This window comes from Peromyscus californicus, unplaced genomic scaffold, assembly GCF_007827085.1.
Source record: "Peromyscus californicus insignis strain IS unplaced genomic scaffold, ASM782708v3 Scaffold_15__1_contigs__length_86483966, whole genome shotgun sequence".
NCBI classification, from domain to species: domain Eukaryota; kingdom Metazoa; phylum Chordata; class Mammalia; order Rodentia; family Cricetidae; genus Peromyscus; species Peromyscus californicus.
Genome location: NW_026294447.1, coordinates 85,383,169 through 85,410,826, shown reverse-complemented (window position 1 = coordinate 85,410,826; position 27,658 = coordinate 85,383,169). Strand labels below are relative to the sequence as shown.

General features: G+C 45.0%; 1 protein-coding gene across 1 annotated transcript; it reads left to right on the top strand.

Moving 5' to 3' along the window:
• Positions 1-2,609: 2,609 nt before the first annotated feature.
• On the top strand, positions 2,610-27,626 carry Abhd12b (abhydrolase domain containing 12B; the record flags this gene model as incomplete). Its single annotated transcript, XM_052738158.1, has 11 exons — positions 2,610-2,797; positions 6,318-6,437; positions 9,416-9,446; positions 11,813-11,858; positions 11,964-12,093; positions 12,598-12,635; positions 15,890-15,969; positions 24,754-24,836; positions 26,177-26,255; positions 26,787-26,905; positions 27,020-27,626. Coding segments are annotated over 11 exons (942 nt in total), but the record flags the coding sequence as incomplete, so codon positions are not given.
• Positions 27,627-27,658: the final 32 nt, after the last annotated feature.

The following is a 27,658-nucleotide window of genomic DNA, read 5'->3' as shown; positions in this document are numbered from 1 at the left end:
TGTTGGATGGAGATCATGGCAAAATTCTGGGGTCAGGCAGACTTGGGGACAGTGGTTCATTCATTGGTTTGCGGCCTTGGGAAGGAGGGCGTCTTGACTGCCGACACTTCTCATTTGCAAAGCAAGATGATGGCAGTTTCTGCCCCATCCGCTCTGGTCTAGCAGAGGCGATCAATGCAACCTTCTAAGGACATCACATTGAGCAATTAGTGCTGACCAATTGGCATAGGGAAAAGGATTTGCACAGTGGATGGTGGGATCTTAAGTGGGAAGCAGGAGATGAAGGTGCTAATTTTTTTTTTTATCTCTCACCTCTCAAAGGTAGGACATGATCTTGAACTTCGTGAAAAATGTGGCTTAAGATGGGTGGCCTTAGTGGGCAGTCATCACTGGGCTGCCATGGCATTTAGCTTCGGGTGTTGGTGTTGAAGAGAACAGTAAAAGAAAGATGTAAGAGCCCAAGAGCCACTCACGGTACACATACATACATGCTGGCAAAACACACATACACATAAAATAAAAACAAATATCCGAAAAAGAAGGAAGATGTGTGTGAGCCAACGTCGCCCTGCCCTGGCTTCAGCCCTGTTGGAGTGCCTTGGGGTCCTTTCCTGTCCCTGGTCCTCACAGGTCGTTTTCCTCTCAAAGGTGGGGGTCTTCTACAGGTTGCTCTCTGAGACCCAGCCAGAAGAGCGTGCATGATTTTAGTGGCTGCTCACTCTGAGCTAATGGGGCTCTGAGCTGGGGCATGACGAAGCCGTCTGCAGCTCTTTGTGTTTGACTTCAGGGTCCTGTCCAGGCCTCCCATGGGCTGCTCACCCAGATGCATGGTCATAGCTTCCTTTCCTGCTCCAGCTACACTGGGCTTCTGCAGGGACTGGCAGGGGCTCTATCTGATGGTCTTCCTCACCTGACTGCCCAACAGTGCCACTTGATATAGCTACAAGCAGCTGTGTGAAGGATTTTGCTTATGTGCCAGGGTTAGCCTCTGGAATTGGATTTGAATCTTTTTTTTTAAAAGGCATTTCTTTTAAAAAAAATCATTCATCTCTTTTTCTTTTATTAGTGTTTCTGCCTGCATGTATGTCTGTGTGAGGGTGTCAGATCTTGGAGCTACAGACAATTGTGGGCTGTCATATGGATGCTGGGGATTGAACCCAGGTCCTCTGGAAGAGCAGTTAGTGCTCTTAATGGCTGAGTCATCTCTCCAGCCCCTGGATTTGAATCTTGAAAGACAAACAAGCCAGGACAAACCTCGGGCTGATCTTGAAAACTTTAATCTCAATGTTTGGCAGATCTTTCCCTCGCGCCTGCTCGGCACTTGTGAGAAACATTGCTGATGGATACCGAAGCTTCACGAGGAAATCTTTCAAGGAACGCGTTTTTCTTCCTCTGGTGAACATGATGATTTATTTCAATTTTTGTGAGTATGTACTGCCCATGGATGTTCCTATATAAATTCTCCCAATTGAAGAACTCACTGCTCTTAAGGTCATGACACAAGAAAAGTCACATGTCACAAAACCCTGGCTAGACTTACGTGATTGGAAACCTACTATATTGACGGTTAGCACAAATTCATCCATCACTGCTAGAAAGTGTGTGTGTGTGTGTCTTTGTGTATGTCTGTATATATGTTCATGTGTGTGCCTATATCTCTGTGCATGTTTGTGTGTGTGTGCCTGAATGTTTGTGTATATATGTGTGCATGTGCACATATGTGTGTATGAGTGTGTGTATATGTATATGTGTATATGGGAATATGTGTTTGTATGTATATGTATATGTCTGTATGAGTATGTGAGCACGTGTGTGTGTCTGTGTATGTGCATGTGCATATGTGTGTATATGTCTCTGTGTATGTTTGTGTATATGTGTGTGCCTGAATGTTTGTGTATGTATGTGTGTATATGTACATATGTGTGTATGAGTATGTGTGTGTATGCATATGTATGTATGTCTGTGTGTATATGTGTATGTGAGCATTTGTGTGTGTGTGTGTGTGTGTGTGTGTGTGTGTGTGTTGACACTGGGTGCTCTCCTCATCACTCTTCTCTTGCTGAAGAGGAGTTTACAGATCTGGCTAGTCTCAGTAGCTTACCCCAGAATCCTCTGCTTTTTTTCCCTGTTGCTGAGGTTTCAGGCTGGCCGCCATGTCTGCCTGGCTTTTTATGTGGGCGTGGTGGGCCCTAACACTTGTTCTTATGCTTGTGTGGAGAGCGAACACGTTATCCACTGAGCCACCACTTCAGTCTCCTAATTCTTCTTCTTACCTGCATCAATTATAGAAGGAGAAGAAGGAGAGGAAGAAGGAGAAGAAGAAGAGAGAGAGACAGAGAGAGAGACAGACAGAGAGAGAGACAGACAGAGAGAGAGACAGACAGAGAGAGAGAGACGGAGATTGACTTCTACCCCCCATACTGGAGCCCTAGCTCTAAGTGTCTCGCCCTCTGTTGTGTGTCAGGACTGACTATATTTTGCCTTACAGCTGATGATAATGGTATTCCCCGTGGGTTTATTTTTGCCCGATTCTACTTACCTTTTTAGAGAAATGGTTTCTTCTGCTTTTTCACTCTGGAAAGGCTTAGCTCGCAACTTAAAACTGACTCGCTCACAAAAGTGAAGCTTCTTTGAAAACGGATGGACAGGCACAGAGCCTGGTGCTGGGGGTTGAGTACGATTTCTGCTTTGCAGATAAAACTCCCCTTCTTGTGGATTTAAAGAAGCCTGAGTCGACGATCGCTCACACAGTGAACTTCTTCGTCAGGTCCGAGCCTGGGGTGCTGCTCGGCGTCTGGTGAGTGAGCTGACTGATGCCTTCCTGACTCGGGCTCTTGTGCCTGTGTGGTAAGCACATGTGTGAGCCTCTGAACCATCTAAGAAGGCCTGATCGTCTCACGTGCATCAACCGTAGAAAGAAGAGAGATGGAGACAGAGACAGACAGGGAGACAGAGACAGACAGACAGACAGACAGACACACACACACACACACACACACACACACACACACACGGATATTGGGGGAGATGGAGCAAAACTTTCTGCTAGAAGAACATAGAGGAAGTGAGGTTGTGCTGCCTGCCTGTGCAGGACCTGTCTGTGGAAGCTTCTAGAAGCTGTTCTGTACACCTTTCCTTTTATTGTGGCAACTCCCTTGCTCCACTTTACTTTACAGACCGTTTGCTTTAGAGTCTGAAGTCGTACAAAATGGCGCTCTTGGCTTCTGGTCCCACCTACGTCTGCCTTCTGCCATCCATCCTTGCCATCATGGGCAGACACACTGACTTCCTGACAAACACCACAACCAGGACTTGCTCTGCTCCCTCCTTATGCCAACGCTCCATGCCCCACCCCACTGTCGCTCATCTGAGGGTCTCACTTTGGTCATTTTCAGGAAACCTTCCTATCCCCTCCTCTTCCTCTTCCGGTAAACTCGCTTATGGCCATCTGTGTTCAACGCTTAGGGCAGTTCTTCTATTGTCATGGAATAAACATTATGATTACTGGCCTACTTGTGCCTTCCTAATGAGACTGTAGCTTCCGTGGGCGGACAGCCTCTGGTGGTGGGTTCATCCACAGCCTAACTCTAGCACACAGAAAACACCCAATCAAGGTCAAAAGAGGTCTTGTGCCTTCTATTTTATTTCTGTTATAATCTTGAGAACCCTCTCGTTGGGTCTATTGCTTGCTCTTGGCTGCCATTACTAATGCTCTGTTTTATAGTTCATCTCCATGAGTCTGAAGTTCCAACAGGAAGATGTTCTGGTAACAGTGCATATAACTTTTTCCTTATCCTCAAGGACAGTCTAGCCAATCATTTGATTGACCACATGCACATGGTGAGACGGCTATGTTCATGAGCAGATTACCCAGAGGACAGAGGCATCAGTGTTTCCGGAGGTCCTGTGGATGGTGGGCTTCTGTTCCTTGGTGACTGACAGGACTGAAGATTCATTGCCTCTTGGCCAGTTCTGTATGTCCCTGTGAAATGATACAATGCAACACTTTCAGGGTTCTCTTGTTAGCTGAACAAGACAGAAGAACTTGAAGACGGGTGTTTACAATCTTGAGGCCACTTGGTTTCATTAGTTAGACTGCATGGCTTCCCTTGAGTAGTGACTTCAGAGCTTAGAAATTAAAGAGATCTGTCTGTGAAGGAGAAACTTGCGTGTATAATCTAGGAAGGTTCTTGGGGTATGTTACAGACTTACCTTAAACCACCTGACTTGTGCTCTGAAGTAACCATCACTTAATGGTGGGTAGAGCTATTTCAGTTTGCTTTATGTTGTGATAAACACCATGACCAAAAGCAACTTGACAGGGAAAGGGTTTATGTTATCTTACAAAGTACAGTCCGTGGATGAGGGATGAGAGATGAGGGCAGGAACTCTGGGTAGGAACCTGAGGCAGGAACTGAAGCAGAAGACACGGAGGATGGTTGCTTACTGGCTTGCTCCTGGGTTTACATTTAAGCCCCCTTTCTTTCTTTCTTTCTTTCTTTCTTTCTTTCTTTCTTTCTTTCTTTCTTTCTTTCTTTCTTTCTTTCTTTCTTTCTTTCTTTCTTTCTCTCTCTCTCTCTCTCTCTCCCTTCCTTCCTTCCTTCCTTCCTTCCTTCCTTCCTTCCTTCCTTTCCTTCCTTCCTTCCTTCCTTCCTTCCTTCCTTCCTTCCTTCCTTCCTTCCTTTCCTTCCTTCCTTCCTTCCTTCCTTCCTTCCTTCCTTCCTTCCTTCCTTTCTCTCTCTTTCTTTCTTTTTCCTTCCTTCCTTCCCTCTCTCACTTTCTTTTTTCTCTCATACATTACATCCCAACTGCAGTTTCCCCTCCCTCCATTCTTCCCAGCACCCCCCCAACACATCTCCCCTCTCCCCCAGATCCACTTCTCAAAAAAAGAGCAGGCCTCCCAGGGATATCAACTGAACACAGCATAACAAGTTACAATAAGACTAGGCACAAACCCTCATATCAAGGCTGGATGAGGCAACCCAGAAGGAGGAAAAGGGTGCCAAGAGCAGGTAAATGAGTCAGAGACACCCCCACTCCCACTGTGAGGGGTCCCACAAGAACACCCAGCTGTACAACCATAACATATATGCAGAGGACCTAGCTCAGACCTATACAGGCTCTGTAATGTTGCTTCAGTCTCTGTGAGCACCTATGAGTCCTGATTAGTTGATTCTGTGGGGTGGTGTCCTTGACCCCTCTGACTCCTACAATCCTTCCTCCCCCTCTTTTGCGGGGTTCCCCTGGCTCCACCTAGTACTTGGCTGTGGGTCTCTACATCTACTCCCATCGGTTGCTGGATGATGTTTGAATCCTGGGTCGTTGGGCTGTCTAGCCTCTGGTTCCTGACCATCAGGGTGGTGTCAGGCATGGACTCCCTCTCATGGCATGGGACTCAAGTTGGACCAGTTATTGGTTGGCCACTCCCACAAGTTCTGTGCCACTATTACCCCAGCACATCTTGCAAGCAGGCCAGAGGTTTTGTTGTTGGATTGGCGTCCCAGTCCCACTGCTGGAAGCCTTCCCTGGTTATAGAAGACGGCCAGTTCAGACTCTGTATCCCCCATTGCTATGAGATCTCACTAGGTCACTCTCATAGATTCCAGGGAGTTTCCACTGCACTAGGTTTCCACATCATCAGCCATCTGTTTTAGTGAGCCTTCCTTCATCGACTCACAATTGAGAAAACATCCCATGTACAAGCCCACAGGCCAATCTGATGGAAGGTATTCCTTAGCCGAGGTTCATTCTTCCTAGGTGTGTCAAGTTAACAACCAAGATTAGCCATCACCTCCACCCACATGACATTGTTGAACATCTTTAATTGTTATTTCGAAGTCCCCATGTGTTCATATGCTGAAATCTGAGCATCAAAACTTAAGCAACTATTGAACTATATGAGTGTCTTAATAATATATTGGTTACTGAGAGATAAAAGAAAAATAATTTGGGTTCATGTTCAAATTCTGGGTAAATTTCTGTTATCTTTTGCTTGTTTCAACCTGGTTTTTGTTGTTGTTGATAATTCAATGGCTTGCACATAAGAACTGCAATCTTGCAAATTTCTTAATAGAAACAAAAGTTGCAGGAATTAAAGCAGTAAACAGTGACCCCTGTGTGGGGTGGTGCCGTAGCAATAGCAATTTTCCTCAGGTATTTTGTGCTTTTAGGTTTTATTATTATTAGCTTATGCATGTATTACTCAAAGTACGCACACACTTAGCCGTTGCTTTGGTATGTGATCTCTGGAATAAGGGTGTGGGAAGGAAGCAAGTTTCTGCCTCTGTAGTTTCGTAAAAGCTTTCCTTGCTCTTCAGGCACATGGTCCCCAGCTGCCGGGGAGAAGACGCCAAAGGGAAGGGTCGTTGCTGGTATGAAGCTGCCCTTCATGATGGGAACCCAATTATTGTTTATCTTCATGGCAGTGCACAACACAGGTCAGCACCTCTGCTTGGAGTGTCTGTCTGTCTGTCTATCTATTTATCTATCTACCTACCTATCATTTATCAACCTGTCATCTATCTATCTATCTATCTATCTATCTATCTATCTATCTACCTATCTATCTGTCATCTATCTATCTGTCTATCTGTCTGTCTGTCTGTCTATCTGTTTTTGAGAGATTAAGAGCATTTCTAAGCTACGGGAGACTGAAAGCAGTTTTCAATCACAGATATGCCTTCGCCTATTTCTATTTGTTTTTTTGAAATGCAATGGTGTTCTGGCAAATGGCTTCTCTTTAAACAAGCAGTCTGCATGGCATGTAGAATGATGTGAGTCTGTTTCCGACAGGGAGGGAATAGTAATTCTTCCAAAAGGGTCTGTATCGATTTCAATTAAGCCACTGGTTTCTTTAATCCCTAAGATTATCCAAGATGATAGATTGAATCCAAATGGAATCAGTTGTTTTTAAACCAAGAAAAGACTAGAGCTAGCAGCCTGGAGGAAGGGGTTCTCATGCGTGTGTCCGACAGGAAGAACTGTCCGTAGCAGGCTTGACAGAACCACACACAGCCTTGCACAAAGGCCACTGGGACCTCAGATTCTTGTGCGGGAATATCTGCCCAGCCACTCCCCCCCTCAGCCTCAGACTGGTTGCTGCTAATCCTAGTAGCTAGGAATAATTGTTTCCAAAGGGCTTCATGCAGTCCTCTTCATGTGGCCTGTAAAAGCTTCTTTCTGCATTTCTTTGAATATGTGCTTGGCTCCCTATGAGACAAGCATTCCCGTTGTAACACATGCTATCTCCAAACAGTCTCCAAACACTCCATGGATTGGCAAACCCGTGGACCACTGGAAAAGGTGTGCATTGAAGGGCAGACAAAGAGCAATTTCCACACCGGTGGTCTCCTTCAGAAAAGGATAGTGAAGAGTCCTTTATTTAGCATTAATTCCCTTCATCTGAAGTCTGAGGCCTGAGAGAAGTCACCTGGAACTCTGACCACAGAGACGGAGGACTCTGATCGATTCCGTTCTCCCGTTCTCCCGTATTCATGCCTCAACCCAGTCCCTGCGGTCCCTGTCTGGCATTGTCCCGAAGTTGGCCTCCCAGAAGCCCCTTGTCCTTTGATGCGCTGTCAAAGCCTTCCCTGGCCCACGTGATTATCAGCTGGGGCCTGCTCCGCCGGGAGGGGGAGGGGACAGTGTCTCACAAACCCACTGTCTCCCTCCCGTCTGGGGGGTGGGGGTGGGGCACAGACACTTCAACCCAAAAACCCAGTGACAGGCTCAGGAACCTGCCGGCCGGCTCGCTCGCCTGTGCCTCTCTGCCTGTCATTTTCTGTCAGGTGACGGCTTTCTCACGTCTTGCCTTCTCTCCAGGAGTTTTCATACTCTGTCCGTCCGTTTTAGAATTGCGTTCCCTAAGATTTTTTTTTTTTTTTCAGTGAGACTGAACAGTGGGCCTTGTTTAGCATTGTTCTGGTTTATGAAGTTGGACAGTGTCACAGTAGGTATATTTAAAGGATCAGTACACCAGACTGCCATTGCCGGTGTCTGTGTGTGAATCTGAAGTTGTCCTCAGTCGACCCGGGCCCGCGGGCCACACCCTCCTCAGCCTCGACCCTGAAGTCTCGGCTAACAGTCAGCAGTACTGAGCTCCCAGTGCTGAGTACTGAGCACTGTTCCTCCAACAGGAAGCCACAGGAGAACTTGTCAAAGGACCAAAGTCAGTGTATGTAGGCCCCAGATCTATGGGGGACTTTAGGACTTCTGAACCCATTCCTAAAGTCATAAACTTGAAATGTGGGTCCATTTTTGTTTCTAGGAAATGGGTTTATAGCTTTAACTAGCTGCTCAGAGGTTCCATGGCTCATTAACATTGAACAACTTTGGCTCTAAGGCTAATGGTTTTTTTGTTTTTTTTTTTTTTTTCCAGTTTTTCGAGACAGGATTTCTCTGTGTAGCTTTGGAACCTGTCCTGGCTCTCGCTCTGTAGACCAGGCTGGCCTCGAACTCACAGAGATCCACCTGCCTCTGCCTCCCGAGTGCTGGGATTAAAGGCGTGCACCACCACCGCCCGGCTGGGTTTTTTTTGTTTTGTTTTGTTTTGTTTTTAAAGGGATTTTCTGCCTTTTGGCTAATTCTTTGATTTCTTTTCTTGAGGTGAGTGTGGATGCTGTCATTTTGGGGGTATTTTGTACTTGCAAAGGCAAGTCTTTCTCCTTCATTTCTTCTTGAGCTTTGTGGCAGAATTAGTGGGGTTCAGACAAATTGTAATTGAGTGCATGATCCAGTCCCACCCTCACCCCTACTCCCAGTTCTGAAGTTGCTCTTTAGAATCTTTCCTTTAGCTTACAGAGAACACCTAAAGGTAAGTTCTGCTGCACAGAACCCAGAGATGGGTTATCAGTACATCATCAAACGCCTGTGTTGGGAAGCCCTGGAGAGACCAGCACATCCAAGGAAAGGTGGGGGTGTAGGTGGGGTCTTTCAGTCATTGGTCCTGACACAGGCAAGCTGGCCTTGCCACTAAGAAATAGTTCTTTGTGGGGTGGTGGTGGTGGTGGTGGTGGTGGTGCACACCTTTAATCCCAGCACTTGGGAGGCAGAGGCAGGCAGGTGGATCTTTGTGAGTTTGAGGCCAGCCTGGTCTACAGAGTAAGTTCCAGGACAACCAAGGCTACACAGAGAAACCCTGTCTCAAAAAGCAAAACAAGCAAACAAAGACCTGTGTTAGGCCAGGCATGGTAATACCCACCTTTATTCCCCGCACTTGGGAGGCTGAGGCAGACAGATCTCTGTGCGCTTGAGGCCAGCCAGGACTCCAGAGTGTAGCCTTTCTCAGACAACAATAACAACAACAGAATGCACAAAAACAAAACAAAAATCTAAAAAAGAAGAGAAAGGGGGGACATTGTGAGAGGTTTGTATTGAATTTGTCATGGTCCATCCTAATTGCCCCTCTCCTCCACAGGGCAGCTCCTCACAGAGTCAAGCTGGCCAAGGTAAGTCTGAGAGGTCACAGAGCACCAGTACTCTAAGTCTCCTCCAGTTCTGTCAGCGTTACAGTCTGGAGTTCCCCTTGAGGGCCTCAGTGTGATGGTCTCCTGAGAGATCAGTACCCCATGAGCGGCTCGTCCATTACCTTGACGGGGACAGGAGTGTGTGTGTAAACACAGGAATAACAATGGGAATGTGTGTGTAAACACATGGGAACACCTCTGAGAGAGTATGTGTGTGTAAACATGGAAATAATACCAGGAGTATGTGTGTGTAACATGGGAATAACACTGGGAGTGTGTGTGTGTGTGTGTGTGTGTGTGTGTGTGTAAACATGGGAATAACACTGGGAGTGTATATGTAAACACATGGGAACACCTCTGAGTGTGTGTGTGTGTGTGTGTGTGTGTGTGTAAACATGGAAATAACACTGGGAGTATGTGTGTGTGTGTAAACATGGGAATAACACTGTGAGTGTGTGTGTGTGTAAACATGGGAATAACACTGGGAGTGTATATGTAAACACATGGGAACACCTCTGAGTGTGTGTGTGTGTGTGTGTGTGTAAACATGGAAATAACACTGGGAGTATGTGTGTGTGTGTAAACATGGGAATAACACTGGGAGTGTGTGTGTGTGTAAACATAGAAATAACACTGGGAGTGTGTGTGTGTGTGTGTGTGTGTGTGTGTGTGTGTGTGTGTGTAAACATGGGAATAACACTGGGAGTGTGTGTGCGCGCGTGTGCGTGCGCATGCGCGTGTACATGTGCATATAAACACATGGTAATAACTCTGGGCCCCAAAACCCTCTCATCATTTTGATCTCACTTCTACAAATTTCTTCACCCGTCTGGGCAGGTGATTCCTCTAAAACAAAAGGTCTGTATTATCACGTTTTTCTTCCTTTCCCCCCTCCCCCTCCCCAATCCTGTTTCTTGTTTCTGCTCATTCTCCACTGGCCTTTCTCTCTTTCATATAAACCTTTCATACTGTGGCTGTATCTAAATATAAATTGCATTGCACACTTCAACACTCTTTTATAAACACTTTCATTTTCTTGGTTTTCCTCATCTTTTTTTGAGGCAGGGTCTTATTATGTAACCCTGGCTGGCCTGAAATTTTCGATATAGAACAGACTGGCCTTGGACTCACAGAGATCTGCTTGCCTCTGCCTCCCAAAGGCTGGGTTTAGGCGTGCATCACACACTCGGCTCTCTTTTTCATGTGCTTACATAGGGGTCATAATTACCGATTTAAAGACTGTACCTTTTCCAGTTAATTCATAAGTAACTGCTAGCTAGTCCACTGATGTTATAAAGTTCTACTTTTTTGCCCCTGAATTTATTTAAATAGTACAGCTATGGAAAACTGAAGGCATCTACTTTGTTTTCCGTGTCTTATTTACTTTCCTAGGAGTAAATATTGGAGTGTGAGAGTTGTTACTGCTATCCTTACTCAATATGGGGTGCTACAAGCCACTCATGGATGACCCTACTCCACCTCCCTGGTGCCCGCCTACTGTGTGTTGGCTCAAGCTGAAAGTTCCAGTTCGTTTCTAACTTGTAGTTTGACTGGAATGTTGAAGATCCCTGATCAGGCTTAGCCACACACAGCCACCGCAGTGGGAAGCCACAGTTACATAGATGCAGGCAGGCCCAGGCAGGCGTGGGCTGCAATCTTGGCTCCGCCCATAAGGAGCTGGAAGACTTATAACTAGTTACTCTGACTCTTCACTTCAGTTCATCTACAAAACGCATCTTTAAGAATTGCTCCTCTTTGTCTATTGTATTTTCAGCTTGTTTAAAATTAAATTTTCATATTTTTTCTTTACCGACTTGGGGCTGGGCAATGATTTCATGTATTCAAGTGGTGATGTCTTTCTTTCTTTTTTTTTAGTTGAAAATACAACTTTTATCTGACCATATTCGAGATAAACACCTCCCCGTTATGAGAGTGTCTCTCCCCACAACTCTGTGTAGTGTTTCATTCTCAGGGAAAGTCATTCATTCTTTCAGAGAGAGTGCGTGTGGTCTCAGGAATCAAGCCCAGGGCCTTGAGCATGCTAGGTGGGTACCGGAGCCACACCTCCAGCTCTAGAGATTGCTCCACTGAGACTGTGACAAGGAAAAAACTCTCATCTCTAGATTAAAAAAAAAAAAAAAAGAAATACAGAATCTTTGTGATTCTGGGACTCAGACCAAGCACCTTGAACACACTAGGCATGTGCCTTGCCAGTGAGCGGGATCCTAGCCCTTCCGAACACATCTCTCCCCCCATTACAACAGAGGGACATAGACGTATTGATGAGGAGCCCTCTCTGTTGGGATCGTCTCACTGCTTGAAGTGATAACCGCTCATTTGGCATGCAGGTGCTGAGTGACGGGGGCTTTCATGTCTTGTCTGTGGACTACAGAGGTACGTGCTGGGAACAGTGACAAAGATGTGCGGGGACAGAGGCTTTTGATGACGCCACCTCGGTTCACAGGGTGTGATACTGTGCTCGCCCCTTCTTGCTGCCAGGGTTCGGGGATTCTACCGGGTCGCCCACTGAGGAGGGGCTAACCACAGACGCTATCTGTGTCTATGAATGGACCAAGGCAAGAAGTGGTGGGACCCCCGTGTGTCTGTGGGGCCACTCTCTGGGCACAGGGTAAGTGGGAGCCCGTGTGTTGTCCTTTAGTGGGTCCTCGTGTCTTCACAGGGGTTTTGTATCTTCAAAGGTGCAGTAAATGGGGAAGGGAAGCTGAGCTGGGATACCTCGGTTCCTTAGTCTTTCTCACTCCAGAAATGGCAAGGGGGCCTCTCTCACAGTATGCCTGCTTACAAGACAATGGCAAGTCCCTACACTCCCTGCATAATCATGACACTGATATCTATTCTGGAATAATCTACTAAAGAAGAAGACCCTTAAATTAGTGTCTATGGCATCCTTTGAAATCCTGGGCGAAATTATGTGTCTGTCTGGATTTTCGAGGCAGAGAGCCCAGAGCTTTTCATCAATTGCTGGTTCTGAGTTGTTGAGGTCACAATGTCCACTTGACTGCCGTGTTTCCCACACACGCTGTTGGTGTGCACTCGACTGCCGTGTTTCATACGCACGCTGCCGGTGTGCACTCGACTGCCGTGTTCCATACGCACTGTCACTGTTTTACAGAGTTGCAACAAATGCTGCAAGAGTGTTGGAGGCGAAAGGTAACGTAAAATTCTTAAATGGCGGGTTGGGGCCTTGCGGGAGAGAAATGTAAAGTTGGGAGGTTCTGTGAGATCTGTGTACGTACTGACCACAGACCCCAAGGTGCCCCAGTTTTGAAGGATTTTTTAGCAGTGTGACTGCTGCTTTCCTGGGCTGTGAAATTAAAAAGAAACATTAAGGGAAAAGCTAAAATTACTTAGCTGAGCATGGTAGCACTGCCCCCCCCCCCCCCGCCCCATAACCCCAATGCTCAGGAGGCTGAGGTAGCCTCAGCTGCATAGCAATTCTTTGTCTCAAGAGTCCTCTTCCTAACATGATGTTAAGTTAAATCATAGGACAGGAAAGCAATGTATTCCTAGAGGACAACTATAGCCACACTGCCCTCTGCCGCCCGTTTCCCATAATATTCCCGTCAGTGTTTGCCAAGGAGACCTGAGTGGAGACGGTGTCCCATTCCAAGAATGTAGCTTGCTTGCTTTCTAACTGACTTTATGAATGTCGGATCTCTGTAAATAGCTGTGAATAGGGCCAGACCATTTGTTTAAAGAGTAAAAAAAATTAGTATAGAAATGTTGGATGAAGAAACAAAGACATGAAAAAAAAATCAGTGCTGCTATGAAATTGAAAAAACAATCTTAAGATCAATTGCTTGTGGTTTTGTTTTGTTTGGCAGTTGCTTACAGATCCTCACTGCTGTTTGTCTACTTTCATTGAAAAAACATGCCATCTATCTATCTATCTGTCTGTCTGTCTATCTGTCTGTCTGTCTATCTATCCATCCATCCATCCATCCATCCATCCATCCATCCATCCATCTATCTATCTGTCTGTCTATCTATCTGTCTGTCTCATTTATCTCATCTATCTATCTGTCTGTCTGTCTGTCTGTCCGTCCATCCGTCCATCCATCCATCCATTCATCTCTCTGTCTTTTGTCTAAGGACCCAAATCTTACGTGCTTACCCTGATGCTCTAAGAGTTCTCACTCTCCCTGTCCCGCCCCCAGAGCAGCCCCTCCCGGACTGATGTCTCTAACTCACAGTGTCTCTCTCTTACGCTTAGCCATCCCTGACTTCCAGCAGCTCTGGACACTTACAGCTTGCCGAACACCTTGTTTTTCTCTCAATTTTCTCCACTAACAATGTCCTTGGACTTCAGTTTCTTCTTTTTTTCCCCTTTTGCTTTTTTTTTTTTTTTTAATCTGTGCTGGGCATTAAAAATGATAGGCAAGTGCACCACCACTGAGTTACAACCCAGTCTCTTTTGTTTTCTCTTTATTTATAGACCCACTTATTTTTGATTAAGGGATAGCAATCACATATGGAAGATGATCGATTGAGGACGTGGGTGATGCTCTCTTCTCCCAGGAATCCTCTGCTCTGCTCCTTCAAGGCATTTGGGTGGAGATAAAGTCACCATGAACCAACCAGAGATTAAACTGATTGGAGGCTGGGCTCAGACCTTATCAGGGTTGTTTTATATCAAATGCACCGTTTTTTCCTTAGAATGAACTCCTTTGAGGTCACAGCTAACTCTAAGAGAAATGGTCTATAGTCTCCCTAACTGTCTTGTCACACCCTAAATAGTTAGTAACCCTGTGTGTGTCTAATATGTGTATATGTGTCTGTATGTGTGTAGGCATGCATGCCTGCAGGGGCCAGAGATTGGATGCTAGCCATCTTTCTCAATTGCTTTCCACCTTATCTCTTGAGCAGGGTCTCTCACCGAGCCTGGCGCTCTCTGGCTCAGCTAGACTGGCTGGCAAGTGAGCTGTAGGTGTCCTCCTTCCTCTGCCTCCCCAGTGCTGGGAGGGCAGCATGTGCTGTGCTCTTATAACTTATAACTTGCTCTTATAACTTATAACTTGCCGGCTCTTATAACTTAACCTGTTTCTCTTCATCTACATTTTGCCTCAGGGCTTTTTACCTCTCTTTCCTTCTGTATGTCTTACTCAGTGTCTAGCTGGTTGGTGGCTGCCTGGCTGTCTGACTGGCTGGCCCTGGGTGTCTCCCTCTCTTTCTCTCTCATTCTCTCCTCTAAAGCCTAGATTCCTCCTCCTACTTATTCTCTCTGCCTGCCAGCCCCTCCTATCCCTCTATTGCCTAGCTATTAGCTGTTCAGCTTTTTATTAGACCAATCAGGTGCCTTAGGCAGGTGAGGTAAAACAGCAACACATCTTTACATAATTAAATAAATTCAACATAAACAAATGCAACACACCTTTTGTAGTTAAAGTAATATTCCACAACATCCCTCTTTTCCATATACATTTTCTACTTGCTCTCTAAGCATTGACCAAACAACTCAATCAGCCTCTGGCCTATCCTTTAGAAAGGACTGCAGAGCCTCTTTCTCCACATAATACTCTGCTTTCTTATATTTTCTGAGCCCTGGAAGTCTTGCATTCTTAGTAGAAGGCAGTAGTTCCAGCCATCATGTGCATAGACATACTCAAGAAGGAGAGGGCTTGTTAAAAACGCATATTCTTGAGCTGGAGTAGTGCCTCAGCCAGGAAAATGCTTGCCACGCTCACTTTGGACATGAGTGGTGTCCCCTGAACCTATGTGAGAAAGCCAAGAACAGTGGTGCAATTGTGGGATATTTATTTATTCACTTATTTATTGAGATAGGGGCTCACTCTGTAAACCAAGCTGGACACATGCTCAAAGAGATTGCCTGCCTCTACCTCCCAGGTGCTGGGATGAAAGGTGCTTGCCATCATGCCCACTGTGGTGGCACACCTCTAGTCCCATCACTGGGGAAGCCCACTGTGTGGCACACCTCTAGTCCTATTACTGGGGAAGCAGAGACAGGAGGATTACTAGAGTTCACTGGTCAGCCAGCTTAGCCTCATCAGCAAGCTCCAGATCAATGAGAGACTCTCTCAAAAAACAAGGTGGACAGTTCCTGAGGAACAACATCTGAGGTTAGCCTCCACATTCATATCACACATGAGTAAGATTGCTTGCATGTGCATGTGCACTCACATAAACATGCATGCATGTTCTCTCTCTCTCTCTCTCTCTCTCTCTCTCTCTCTCTCTCTCTTTCTCTCTCTCTATCCCTGCCCCAAGACTGTCCCCCAGGTATGGTGTGGGGTTCAGGAGCTTGCATATTAAAAAACTTCACAAATGGATTTAATGTAGGTAGTTTGTGTGCAAGACCCCAAGGACCCCTTGTCTAGGGAAGGTGGTATTTTGGTATTTGAAGAGGAGAGTCACTCATTTATTTTTTAATTGTTTTTATTTTCTAGGATGTCCCGTTGATGCCATTGTCTTAGAAGCTCCATTTACCAACATGTTGGTGGCGAGTATCAACTATCCCTTGTTAAAGGTGAGTCTCCCGTTCCTCTCACCCTGTGTCAGTGTGTAGGTTGTTTCTATACCCAGGTGTTTATAAATATGGCTCTTTTTTGGTTGTTTTTTTTGTTTGTTTGTTTGTTTTTTGAGACACCGTTCTCTATGTTGTTTTGGAGCCTGTCCTGAATCCAACCTGTCTCTGTCCTCCGAGTGCTGGGATTGAAGGCATGTGCCACCACAGCCTGGCTAATTATGGCTCATTTTTAAATGAGTTTTGTATGATCCTGAGTTGTTCTAGCCTTGGTCAATTTACTACAGAAGGCACAAGGGCTTCTAACAGACAGAGGAGCTGATTAAGTGAAAGGTTTCTTCCCCCAAATTAACTATATATATTTTATAATTATTTTAGTGCCTGCACTACTGGTTAGTACACATTTTATGATTTTAAAACTGATTAGACATAGATTTATTATAATAATTACTCTTTTTAAATTGAAAATAAAATTTTATACATCAGTTTCAGCTCTATGAATGCCAGCCATATCTCTTACATTATTTTGTCATAAGGAAGATTCTAGAGAAAATGCCTTTACATAGTACTCCAGATATGGTCAACAGTCTTCTCAAGAAAGTAAAGCATAAAGATGAGTATAAAAAAAATCTGTTGTGTACATCATCCTACTACTATTACTATTTACTATCTTTTTTTGAGCTAGGTTTCATTTCACGGCTCAGACTGTACTTGAACTCACACTGAGTAGCACAGACGGGTTTCCATCCAATGACTCTCCCCTTGTCTCAAGCTCCCAGATTTCTGGAATTACAGCGAGAGCCACCACCTCTGACCCAATTCCCCGATTTTACACACTTCTCCAGGCCTAATTTTTGATTGCTTATAGTCACATGCCCAAAATGAATGTTAGCAAATGAGGGGTTAGCTGAGGAGTTTGAGGAAAGGCAAAGGGTTTAGAGGAGATACAGGCACAAAATTTAAATTCTTTCATGCTATAAGGCATCATAGGGACATTTTAATCTGTTTATTTCTGAAATGTTTTGTGCCATAAGCCAGCACAGAGTTTTCTGAAGTTTGCTTAAGTGTTTTCAGGGAGAGGGCAGCCACAGCTGTGTGTTTCTTTGTAGTGATACTATCCACGTGTGTCTCTCCAAGGAGTCTAGTTCCATTTCAGCTTCTTCTATGTAAGTATAACTCCATAGGTTACATTCCACTTGCTTTCTCACCTAATATCATACTTAGGAGATTTTACTCTGCATGTGTAAAACTGTAGTGAGGTCATTCCCGTTGCTATATGGTGTTCAGTTATAATGCACATACCATGATTTATAGGTCTATCATGTTACTTATGGACATTCAGATCACCCCTCTCAGTGTGAGGCAACTCATAACATTGTTATTGTGTATATTCTCTCTGTGTGAATGTGTGTGTGTGTGTGTGTGTGTGTGTGTGTGTGTGTATGCTGGGACTTGAGCTTACGGCCTCACACATGCTCTACCATCAAGCTATGTACCTTGGTGTGTCCTCTTACACTTGTACTCTATTTTTTCTTACCTGTGTGTCTTGCCTGTATGTATGTCTATGCACCACATGCATGTAGTGCCTGCAGAGGCCAGAAGAGGGCGCTGGATCTTCTGGGACTGGAGTCACACATGGTTGTGAGCTGCCACGCAGGTGCTGGGACTGGGAAACTCAGGTCCTCTGGGAGAGCAGCCAGTGCTCTTGGCCGCTGAGCCGTCTCTCCAGCCCCCACTTGTGTTCAGCTCACGTGCAATTGTGTTACTAGGTGAGCTCGAGGAATGAGTTGCTGTGTGTGAGATTCTGCTGGAGCACTTACAGTGCTGGGTGGTTTTCAAAAGTGACTTTACCCGCCTGTCTCCCACCGAGTGTGTGAGAATCTTAATTGTATCCAGGTTTGCCCTGGGTTGGTCTACTGCCATGGTTTTGATGTGTGTTTCCCTGCTGAGTAATGAGGTTAGGTGTTGTTACATGTTCATTGGCCATTTGGACATCTCTTATGGACTTGTTCATGTCTTTCTCCCATTCTCAAATTGAGCTGTATTTTACTTGGGGAAGTTCTTCGTAGATGCTAGCATGAGTCCTTAGGAAATTGTATTGCAGGTAGATTACAGTACTTTGCTTGGCCTTTTTTCTCCCATAAAGAAATATTCCTAAACTTAATGTGGAACAATTCACCAATTTTTTTTTTTTGATGTATATGCTTTTGTGTTTTGTACAACAAAATTCTGCTTACCCAAATTTACACAGACATTTTTCTATGCTCTTTTCTGGAGAATGTTTTATCTTTTATGTTAAAAGTTATAGTTCACAGGTTTGGATGCTTGTGTCCATAGACCCAGGACCACTTATGAAATGAACTTGCTCATTCTGCAGCACCAGTATTTACGTGTATTGGAGTCTATGTGTGGACAAATGTGTGCACAATTGGTAGAGTCTCATTTCTCTTCATTGTCTGTCCATTCTCGTGTGACTATTACAACATTTTATCACTTTAGCATGTGATATATCTCAATGTTTGCTGTACAGGTTCTTCAATTTTGTTCATACTCAACATTGCCTTTGGTATTCTTATTTTTTTCTGTTTTAATTTTTATTTTATGTGTATGGGTATTTTGCCTGCATGTATATCTAATGTACCATATGTATGCTGTACCCAAGGAGGCCAGAAGAGGAAGTTGTGGTCCCTGGGACTGGAGTAACAGATGGTTGTGAGCCACCATGAGGATGCTGGGAACTGAACCTGTGTCCTCTTGCAAGAGCAACAAGTGCTCTTAACTTCTGAGCCCTCTCTCTCGTGTTACCTTGGCTATCCTTAACCCTTTGTATTTTCATATATATTCCCAAATACTCTTAATGATTTATACAAAAATTCCGGGACTTGGATTGGGATTGCATTGGATCAACGGATACCTTCCTAGTACTGACGATGCATGAAGATCTTGTTGTCCTTTGTTTACTTTCACATTTATGTTTGCTTGTTTAGTTGTCATTCAGGTTTCTTCAGTTTTTTCTTTCGAACACTTTCTGTGAGACGCTAACCCAAGGCGGGGCCTTTGTGTGTGGTGGACTGTGGGAGGGCGCGGAGGAAAGCTCCATAAGGGAGTGAAGTGCTGGGTAAGGACAGAGGGCAGCATGAGTGTCCTTCCTGCTGTCCCCACAGTAGAGAGTGGAGGAAGGACAGAGACCACGGCTTCTGTCTCCCAAGATGAGAGCAAGCGGCTGGCTGTGTGGTCCTGGCAGGGTGCCAACAGCAGGAGGCGGTTGATTTTGTCAAGTTTTCTAGTTGTCAGGCTAATGCCTTCTGCTTCCTCAGTTCCTGTCCTTCCCTTATCTTCCCTCACTGGTCTCTTCCCGGCCTTTTGGATCAGAACAAGTATATGTATCATTTTCTCTTCGTTGTATTTTTATCACATTTATTTTTTTGTTGATTTCATGAGATGGTATCTATTACTCATTGAACAATCTTTTGTTATGTTCTTTTTTTTTTTTTCTTTTCAAGACAGGGTTTCTCTGTGCAGTTCTGGCTGTCCTGGAACTCACTCTGTAGACCAGGCTGGCCTCGAACTCACAGAGATCCGCCTGCCTCCCGAGTGCTGGGATTAAAGGTGTGCACCACTAGGCCCGGCATCAACTAATAATTTATTTGGGGGTTTATTTTCTAATTTATGTGGTAGGACATGTTCTACCTAAGCCACACTTCTGAATCCCACGAGTTTTGAAACTTGTTTTCACTGTCAGCTCGTTCAGGTGTTGGCAAGGTGGCTCAGCAGGTACGGACACTCATCACCAAGCCTGGGGTATTAGTTACTTCTTTTGTTTTTGTTTTTATTTATTTTTTGAGACACTTTTGGCTGTGATAAAACACCATGACCAAAAGCAACTTGAGGAGGAAAGGATTTATTTCATCTTACAACTTATAGTCCACCACTGAGGGCAGGAACTCAAGGCAGGAACCTGGAGGCAGAGGCTGAAACAGAGACCATGGAGGAGTGCTATGTTATAGCCCAGAACTCCCAGGCTAAAGTGATCCTCTTCCCTCAGCCTCCTAAGTAGTTAGGACAACAGGTGTATGCACTACACCCAGCTTCTCCCAGTTTTTAAAAGTTTAATTTTAAATGGCATAAAGTTTGCAGATGTTTGTTGACACTCAGTGGTAAACTCATGCCTCCATGACACCCCTCCCTGCTGGTGTGGCAGCTCAGTGGAGTCCAGGATGTTTGTGATCACATGGCTAACTGGGTACTGCAATCCGGCAGGGATTGATCCACATCCAGGGAAAGATCAACATTCAAAGTACTTACAGTTTCTGCTCCATGGGTACCACTTTTGTACCTCAGGACAGTTTAAAGTTGCAAACCAGGAGTCGATGGACGTAATTAGCACTCCACAACTTAGAGGTAAACTCTCCTGTAGGATTTCTCAGTCTTTAAGAACCCTGGCTCTGGTGTCTGTCACTGCTCAGATTTGATTTTCTGAATCATCGCTCACAGCTGGGTAATCTTGGGCTAACTTTTTTCTTAATGCGCTAGTCGTCTGTCTCCTCTATAAACTAGGATAAGAAAAGTGTATTCGAATTTGCTGTGACGGTTAAATTAATGAGCATACATACATACGAAAAGCAACTGCAGTTGTGTCTGCATAGCAAGCATCAGTGGGTTAGAGCATCTGTTTCTATCCACATGTGGTACCATCCCCTGATGGTTACCGTTGAGTAAGCGATAGCATGATGTGACGTAAGTGGAGGTAGAGACAGGTCCTCTGCCCCATGCTCTGGTTGGAGGGAGGACATGATGGAAGTCAAAAATGACCGCAGAGATTCACCCCTTCTTGTTAATTAGGATGGGGTAAGTGATGAGCGTGGACTGTGAATTCAGACAGATGTGGGTTCAAATCTAGCCTCTACCACTAGATGTAGATGCCTAATGCACAAGATGGTTACAAAAACAAACAAATGATGTAAGAGACTGCATGGGAGGTAGCCAGCTGCTGGTTAGGACACCAGTGATGCCTGTTCTTTTCTCCACTCATTCTGTTTCAGAGTGAACTAAAAAGGGTATTGGGGAGAAGACAGAACAGTAATTTCAGGGCGGGAAGAATGGAGAAAAGAAGATGGCCTTGTGCTCTGGTGTGTGTGTGTGTGTGTGTGTGTGTGTGTGTGTGTGTGTGTGTGTGTGTCTTACAGATAGCCCAGATCTAAGTGAATTTCCAGAAAACAAGGTAAAGCAACGAGGAACTAGAGGAGCATGAGGCTTTGAGCTCATGAGCGGGGGTGGAGGCAGGTACAGGTGGAACCCTGTACGGGCTCCTGTACACCTTCCACGCTCATCCTTTTCCATCCTCCCAGCATCCCTCTCAGTGTGCAGCCCTTACCGCTGCTCATAGGTGAGGGAGAGCAGAGCCTAAAGGCCTGCCCACTCAGCACCTGCATCCTCTAAGTCCAGGCACTAAGCCGGAGGTGAGCGGTCCTGGCGTGAAAGGCTGGGGGCAGCTGTGGATGGCTCACAGTTAAGCCAGGAGTGAGGGGTTTAGCATACGGTATGGCACCCCCAAAGGTTGGAAACGTCAGATTTCATGCCTTTGGCATTCTAAGAATGTTTATCTGGTATTATTACAGAAGAAAAGGGGAGGTAGGAAGACCAGTTAAGAGGTTGCCTTTCTGGTCTGGACAGGTGGTAACCATATGATATGACCTTCTAGTCTCAAAGGGCATCTCCCCTGATAGAGAGTGAGGGATGATGGGAGACTGACTTGGGTCTGCTTTCTTCTTACTCCTTCAGAATTTGAGATGAATTGCTGAAGGGTCTCTCTTATTGAACTTTCCCCCCGACGAGTCTCAGCTCCAGGAGGGAGGAAATCAGGAGACAACAAAAAAAAAAAAAGAAAAGAAACCTAGTAACTCGTGGACACGGAGGGAGAAGACAGAGGAGAGGCAGTGTGAGAAAGCCGGCCCACACCTGAATACAGGTCATTCACAGAGAGCTGGAGAACACGCAGGCCAGGCACCCGAGCCACCGGGCAGGCTCCCAACGCAGCAGGACTGTGTCCTAAGCGCTGGCTGCCCTGTCCTGTGCCAGTTTGCTAACTAAACTCCCCATAGGCTTGTGAATCCCCCTTCTAAAAGATCAGGGGAAAAAATGCTTAAAATAACCGTGACATTTAGGAAGTCACTGTTCTCCAGTAGCACGCTCCAGGTGGCAGGCTGTAGCCTCAATGTTAACGATTTTTTTTTCCCCTTTTTTAAAAAATGGGAAGCTAGGGCTGGTGAGATGGTTCACTGGTAGAGGCACCTGCTGCCAAGCCTGATGACCTGCGTTTGACCCCCAGAATCCACATGTTGAAGGAGAGAATGCATTCCTACAAGATTTCCTCTGAATTCCATGTGCACATGGCATGTGGCATGTGCATGTGCACACACACACACACACACACACACACACACACACACACACACACACCCTAAATAAATAGAAAACATTTTTTAAGTGTGTCACTGTGTACCTATAACATAAGCTATTCAGAAAGTTGAAGCAGGAAGATCATGAGTTCAAAACCAGCCCGGCATCACTGTGAAATTCCATCAAAAAAACATTTATGAAGTTTGCTGGCCTGCCTATTCTGTGCCCATTTCTGTCCTTTGCAAGGTCCTGCTCACTACATGGCATCCTTCCGTCCTCCCCTCAAAGCTACAGTAGGAGAACCTTGGGAGAGGCTGCTGGGCTGTCCTTTGTAAAAATCTAAGAATGAAACCTGAAAATCCCGCCCACTGAGGAAAAATGACTGATGGCTTAAGGTGCTCACAGGGATTTTTGCATAAAAAGATCCCCTCCACCTCTAGCAAATATTTATTGGACATCTTTGATACACCAGGAAGCCTTCCAGATTTTGAGGGTAACAGAAGAAAAGAGAAATGTCTTGTGCACCCCAACCCCTCACCAGTGAAGAAATTACATCCTTGCAGAAGTAGAAGATTAGCCCCAATAAGAGAATACTGACTAGCCGTGAAAGGGGTAGCATTGTGTCACAGGAAATGTTGAAGGCAAGACTTCAGAGCTGGTTAGGAGAAACCTCTATAAAAAATGTCCTGAAAACGTACATACAAGTAGCATTACACAGTCTGAACAGGTTATGTTTAGAAATATACATATATGTATAATTTATATTTATATATTTAAGATTATATATACATCTATGTATAACATCTACATATATATATATATATATATATATATATATACATGCATGCAATAACAATTAGTGGAAAAGGGGGCCATGAATTTGACGAAGAGTGGGAGGGTGAGTTTATAGGAGGGTTTGGAGAGAAGAAATGGAAAGGAGAAATGTCTTAATTAAATTACAATCTCAAAAATTCTTAAAAATTATATTTAAAAGGAAAGAAAGAGTCATCTCAGCTCAGACCCACTGAGCCAAAAATCTAGAGGTCTATGGTGGAGAAAAAGGCAAAAGTAAGGCCTTGTTATGGAGTTTGTAAGATTCTAGAAGCAGAAGGCAGCCGAATCGGACTTAGCCAGCGAGGGGTTTAGTGACAAAGGTCTGGGAGCAGAGGCCGCCACCCAACTCTGCAGGGCCTCAAAGGCCAAGGTGGCCTGTTTGGCTTAATCCAAGCATCCTTGGAGGGTGCCAGGCTGTCAGCACTGGGATCTGATTTACAGAGGGGAGAGTGGGAATGGGAGCTGCCTAGGTCCATAGGTAGAGTGGCTTGGGCTGGTGGTAGTGGAGCTAGAGGACCAAGATTGGGTTTGGGATGTCGTTTGGGGGTGCAGAAGGTGGGGGAAGGATGCTGTGATGTGTAGGGTCTTTGTCCTCTGCTCCATGTTTTCAGTTAAAACATTTTAGGGCAGGGGCTGTAGAGATGGCTCAGAGGTTAAGAGCACTGCCTGCTCTTCCAGAGGTCCTGAGTTCAATTCCCAGCAACCACATGGTGGCTCACAACCATCTGTAATGAGATCTGGTGCCCTCTTCTGGCCTGCAGGCATACATGCAGGCAGAACATTGTATACATAATAAATAAATCTTAAACAAAAACAAAAACAAAAACATTTTAGGGCTTGTGAACTAATTATGCGATGACATGATCGCAGTGTTGAAAGGCAGACTCAGCTCCTACTCTGTTTACTGCAGATTGCCATTAGAAGGGAAATTCAGTGTGCATAGAAAGTCAGTTGCTGTATTTGGGGTCCTGTGGCTAGTGTCAAAATCTGAAATGTTTTTTGAAGCATCACAATAACAAACCACTTTTAACCATTTTGTTTTCAAATCCTCTCAAACCAATTACCTGCCTATCAAATTCCCTCACCAGAATTGGTCTAATCTGAATGCTGCTCCCCAAACAAACTAGTTAAGTCTGCTTGCATTAGAAGCAAGTTTTAGATTTTGCTTATTACTGCTCCTTTGAGAACAGAGGAATAAGAGCTTGACTGTCACATGTATTTGAAATGAAGCAATATAGGAAGATACAACCAAATGTTGACAGTTATTGTCTTTGAGGGTAGAACTGATATGTGGCTTGGTTCTCTGATCATTTCTGGTTTCCTCCTCCAAATTCGTCAATTGTAGGAACTACTTTTGAAGAGCCAGAAGAGTTTTTGAAGTTTAATATGGCTGGAGAGTGGCTATTCTGTTACTACTTGGGGTTCATAACAAGAGGGTATAACAAGTTGTATGCCTGCTTGGGAAAATTGTTCTGAGACCTTGCAACCATGTATTCTAGACGGTTGTGGGACAAGCAGTGACTTACCTCTTTGGTTTTTCTTTTTTAAAAATAGATTTGCAAGAAGCTACCAAGATGTTTAAGCATTCTTACGGATGCCCTTAAAGAAGACAAAATAGTCTTCCCTAGTGATGAAAAGTAAGCAAACCAAGATGCTTGCTCTTGCTCTTGAGTAACAGCCATGGCATTCTAGATGAGAACTCGGGGTACTGGCCTTCCTTCTTGGTGGGTTTCATGCTAGTATGGGCACTAGATCTGGAGCAGGGTTTGTACACATTTCAGGATCTCCTGTTATCTGTATGTCTGAGTCAATGCTTGCTCCAATCCAGTACTTCTGACATCTTAAAGATGCGTCTTTATGAGCCCAGTGAAAGACTGCTAGGGTCTAGTCTAACCATCTATGGGGGTCCCTGACTGCTAAGTCTTTATTCCACACGTAGCACAAACACACGTAATAACAACCAGATGACCTGGCAATAGAGATAATGATTAGAAATAATTTAAGGATGCTTTCAAATAGGCAGTTGTTATTATATCCTTTTTCTTATTTTGGCACTCAAGGAAAGCTAGCATTCTGAGAAGTAACCTTTAGTGATGAATTTGGAAGGATATGGAAGTGTCTGAGTAAGCCCTGAGAATGGAAGTTTTTCTGCATGCCAGCAACCTTTTGTATTGCCAAACTGGGCTGGCCATGTGGTTAATCACACCTGGGACTGCACATTCACCCTCTTTTTTTTTTTTTTTTTTTTTGACAGGATTTCTTTGTGTAGCTTTGGAGTCTGTCCTGGACCTCACTCTGTAGATCAGGCTGGCCTGGAACTCAGAGAGATCCGCCTGCCTCTGCCTCCCGAGTGCTGGGATTAAAGGCGTGCACCACCACCGCCCAGCAGTTTTCTTATTTTTGAGTTACCTTGTTTTGTAGACTTTAAAAGATTTATTTTAATCTTATGTGTGTGGGGGTACTTGTCTGTGCACCATGTATGTATAGTACCCAAGGAGGTCAGAAGAGGGCGTCAGATCCCCTGGGACTGGAGTTAGAGATGGTTGTGAGCTGTTATGTAGGTCAACTGGAGGAAGCCAGTTGGATATCCACTGGGCTACCATCTCCCTACTTTGTAGACTTTTAATTAAAATACTCCAGGCATTACACAATGAAGTATAATAAAGAAAAAGATAAGGTCTACGAATGCCATGCAAATCCATTATTCCAGTGTGCATTTTCTTCAGTATTATTAAAATTCACATAGATGTGATTAATTATTAATTCAATTCAATTGGACAAGCAAATCAAACAGAGGAAACATGGGTGGGGGATAAAGTGGTTACTAGGTGAAGTTTTGCACATGGGAAGCTGTGACTCCTTGGAAGGGAGATTTTATTTTTCTGAGCTTTGGGCGAACATCATACGTCACTAGAAGTGTGACTTGGGAGCTCAGGTTGAATCCTTAAACTGGGCGTTTTCCCCCCATCTGCCCTAGTGTGAAGTTCCTGTCCTCCCCGCTTCTCATCTTGCATGGAGAAGATGACAGGACAGTGCCCCTGGAGTACGGAAAGCAGGTAGCCCAAGAGTCCTACCATTTCTTCATCTAGCTGACCTCTGACTAGCGCTTAAAAGGTCTCTGACATTATAGGGCCTGCTCTACACTCCGGGAGTCAAGTTCCCCGATCTCTACAATGAGTGTCAGTGCTCTTAGCTGCTTAATTGAAAGGAGTTTGGAGGGTAGGGTTAGACGTTGGTCCCTCACCTGGGGTCTGTGGCTAAGTGGGACCCCCCTCCCCCATGTTACCGCTAATGATGTTTTCCTTTGAACAACGCTGTGCTGGAGTGGGCCCATAGCAATTCTTTGAGCCTTTGCAATGAGGTGTGGTGAGAGGAAGTATGGGTTCATTAGTGTTTTCCATTAGTCATGATTGTTCTGGTCCTTAACTGCAGAAACAGCCAATAGAGAACCTGGGGAGGAGGGATGTGGACCTCTAGGGTCTGACTTGGTGAGAGACTCCCCAAGTTCCTTTCCCTTTTAGGAAAGTCAGACTAGGCGATCTGTGGCGGGATATCACTGCCCTCGACTGTCTTCGCTTCTCTTGCAGCTCTACGAAATTGCACGCAGTGCCTACAGGAACAAAGACAGGGTCAAAATGGTTGTCTTCCCTCCAGGCTTCCACCACAACCTTCTCTGTAAAAGCCCCATGCTGCTGAGAAGTGTGAGGTGAGAACTCCTCTTGATAACTGTGACTCAATTAGCCCTGCCACAATGGGCGATCAAGGCAAGCCCTGAGTTATTCAGACCAAGTGTGATCTGACCTGTGTCCTCTTTCTGCAGAGACTTCCTGAGCCAGCAGTGGGCATGAGGGCTGGGAGGAGTGGAAATCTCTAGAAGATGCGGTACACATGGCACCTGAGCTGTGTGGCTTCTTTATGCAAAATTGCAGTGGGCTACTTGGATGAACAGATGCCCTCGATACTTCCACCTGCCATTTGAATAAAGAAAGCTGCACGGAATGGTCTTTAGCTCATCATCGTCTGACTTGCGAATCATGTCAAGTCCTCGATGTGGAGAATCAGAATTTAATGTGATCTGGTCTCATCTATAAATGTCCACTTATGAAACCTGCTGGGAATATTTGTGAGTAAGGTGGCTGCTGGTGTATGAACGTTGGTGTCAGCTGAGACGGGATGAGAGGGTACCATTTAGGAACCAGAGAGTGCGTCTCTCAGCAGACTCTGAACCTGGGAGCCTCTTGAACTTGGACTTCTCTTACCTTCGGAGCTGTGAGATTAAATTTACGTTGTTTGTAGGTTATCTAGATTAGCACCTTCTGTTATGACAGCGTGAGGGGACTGAGACAGCAGCCTGGAGCTTGAACTCCCGACAGTAGTGAAAATATTTTACCTTAGTTCTTTTAAATGGCATTAAGCAGTTCCAAGCAGTTTTCCGGCTCTGTGATTACTTTTGAGGAAA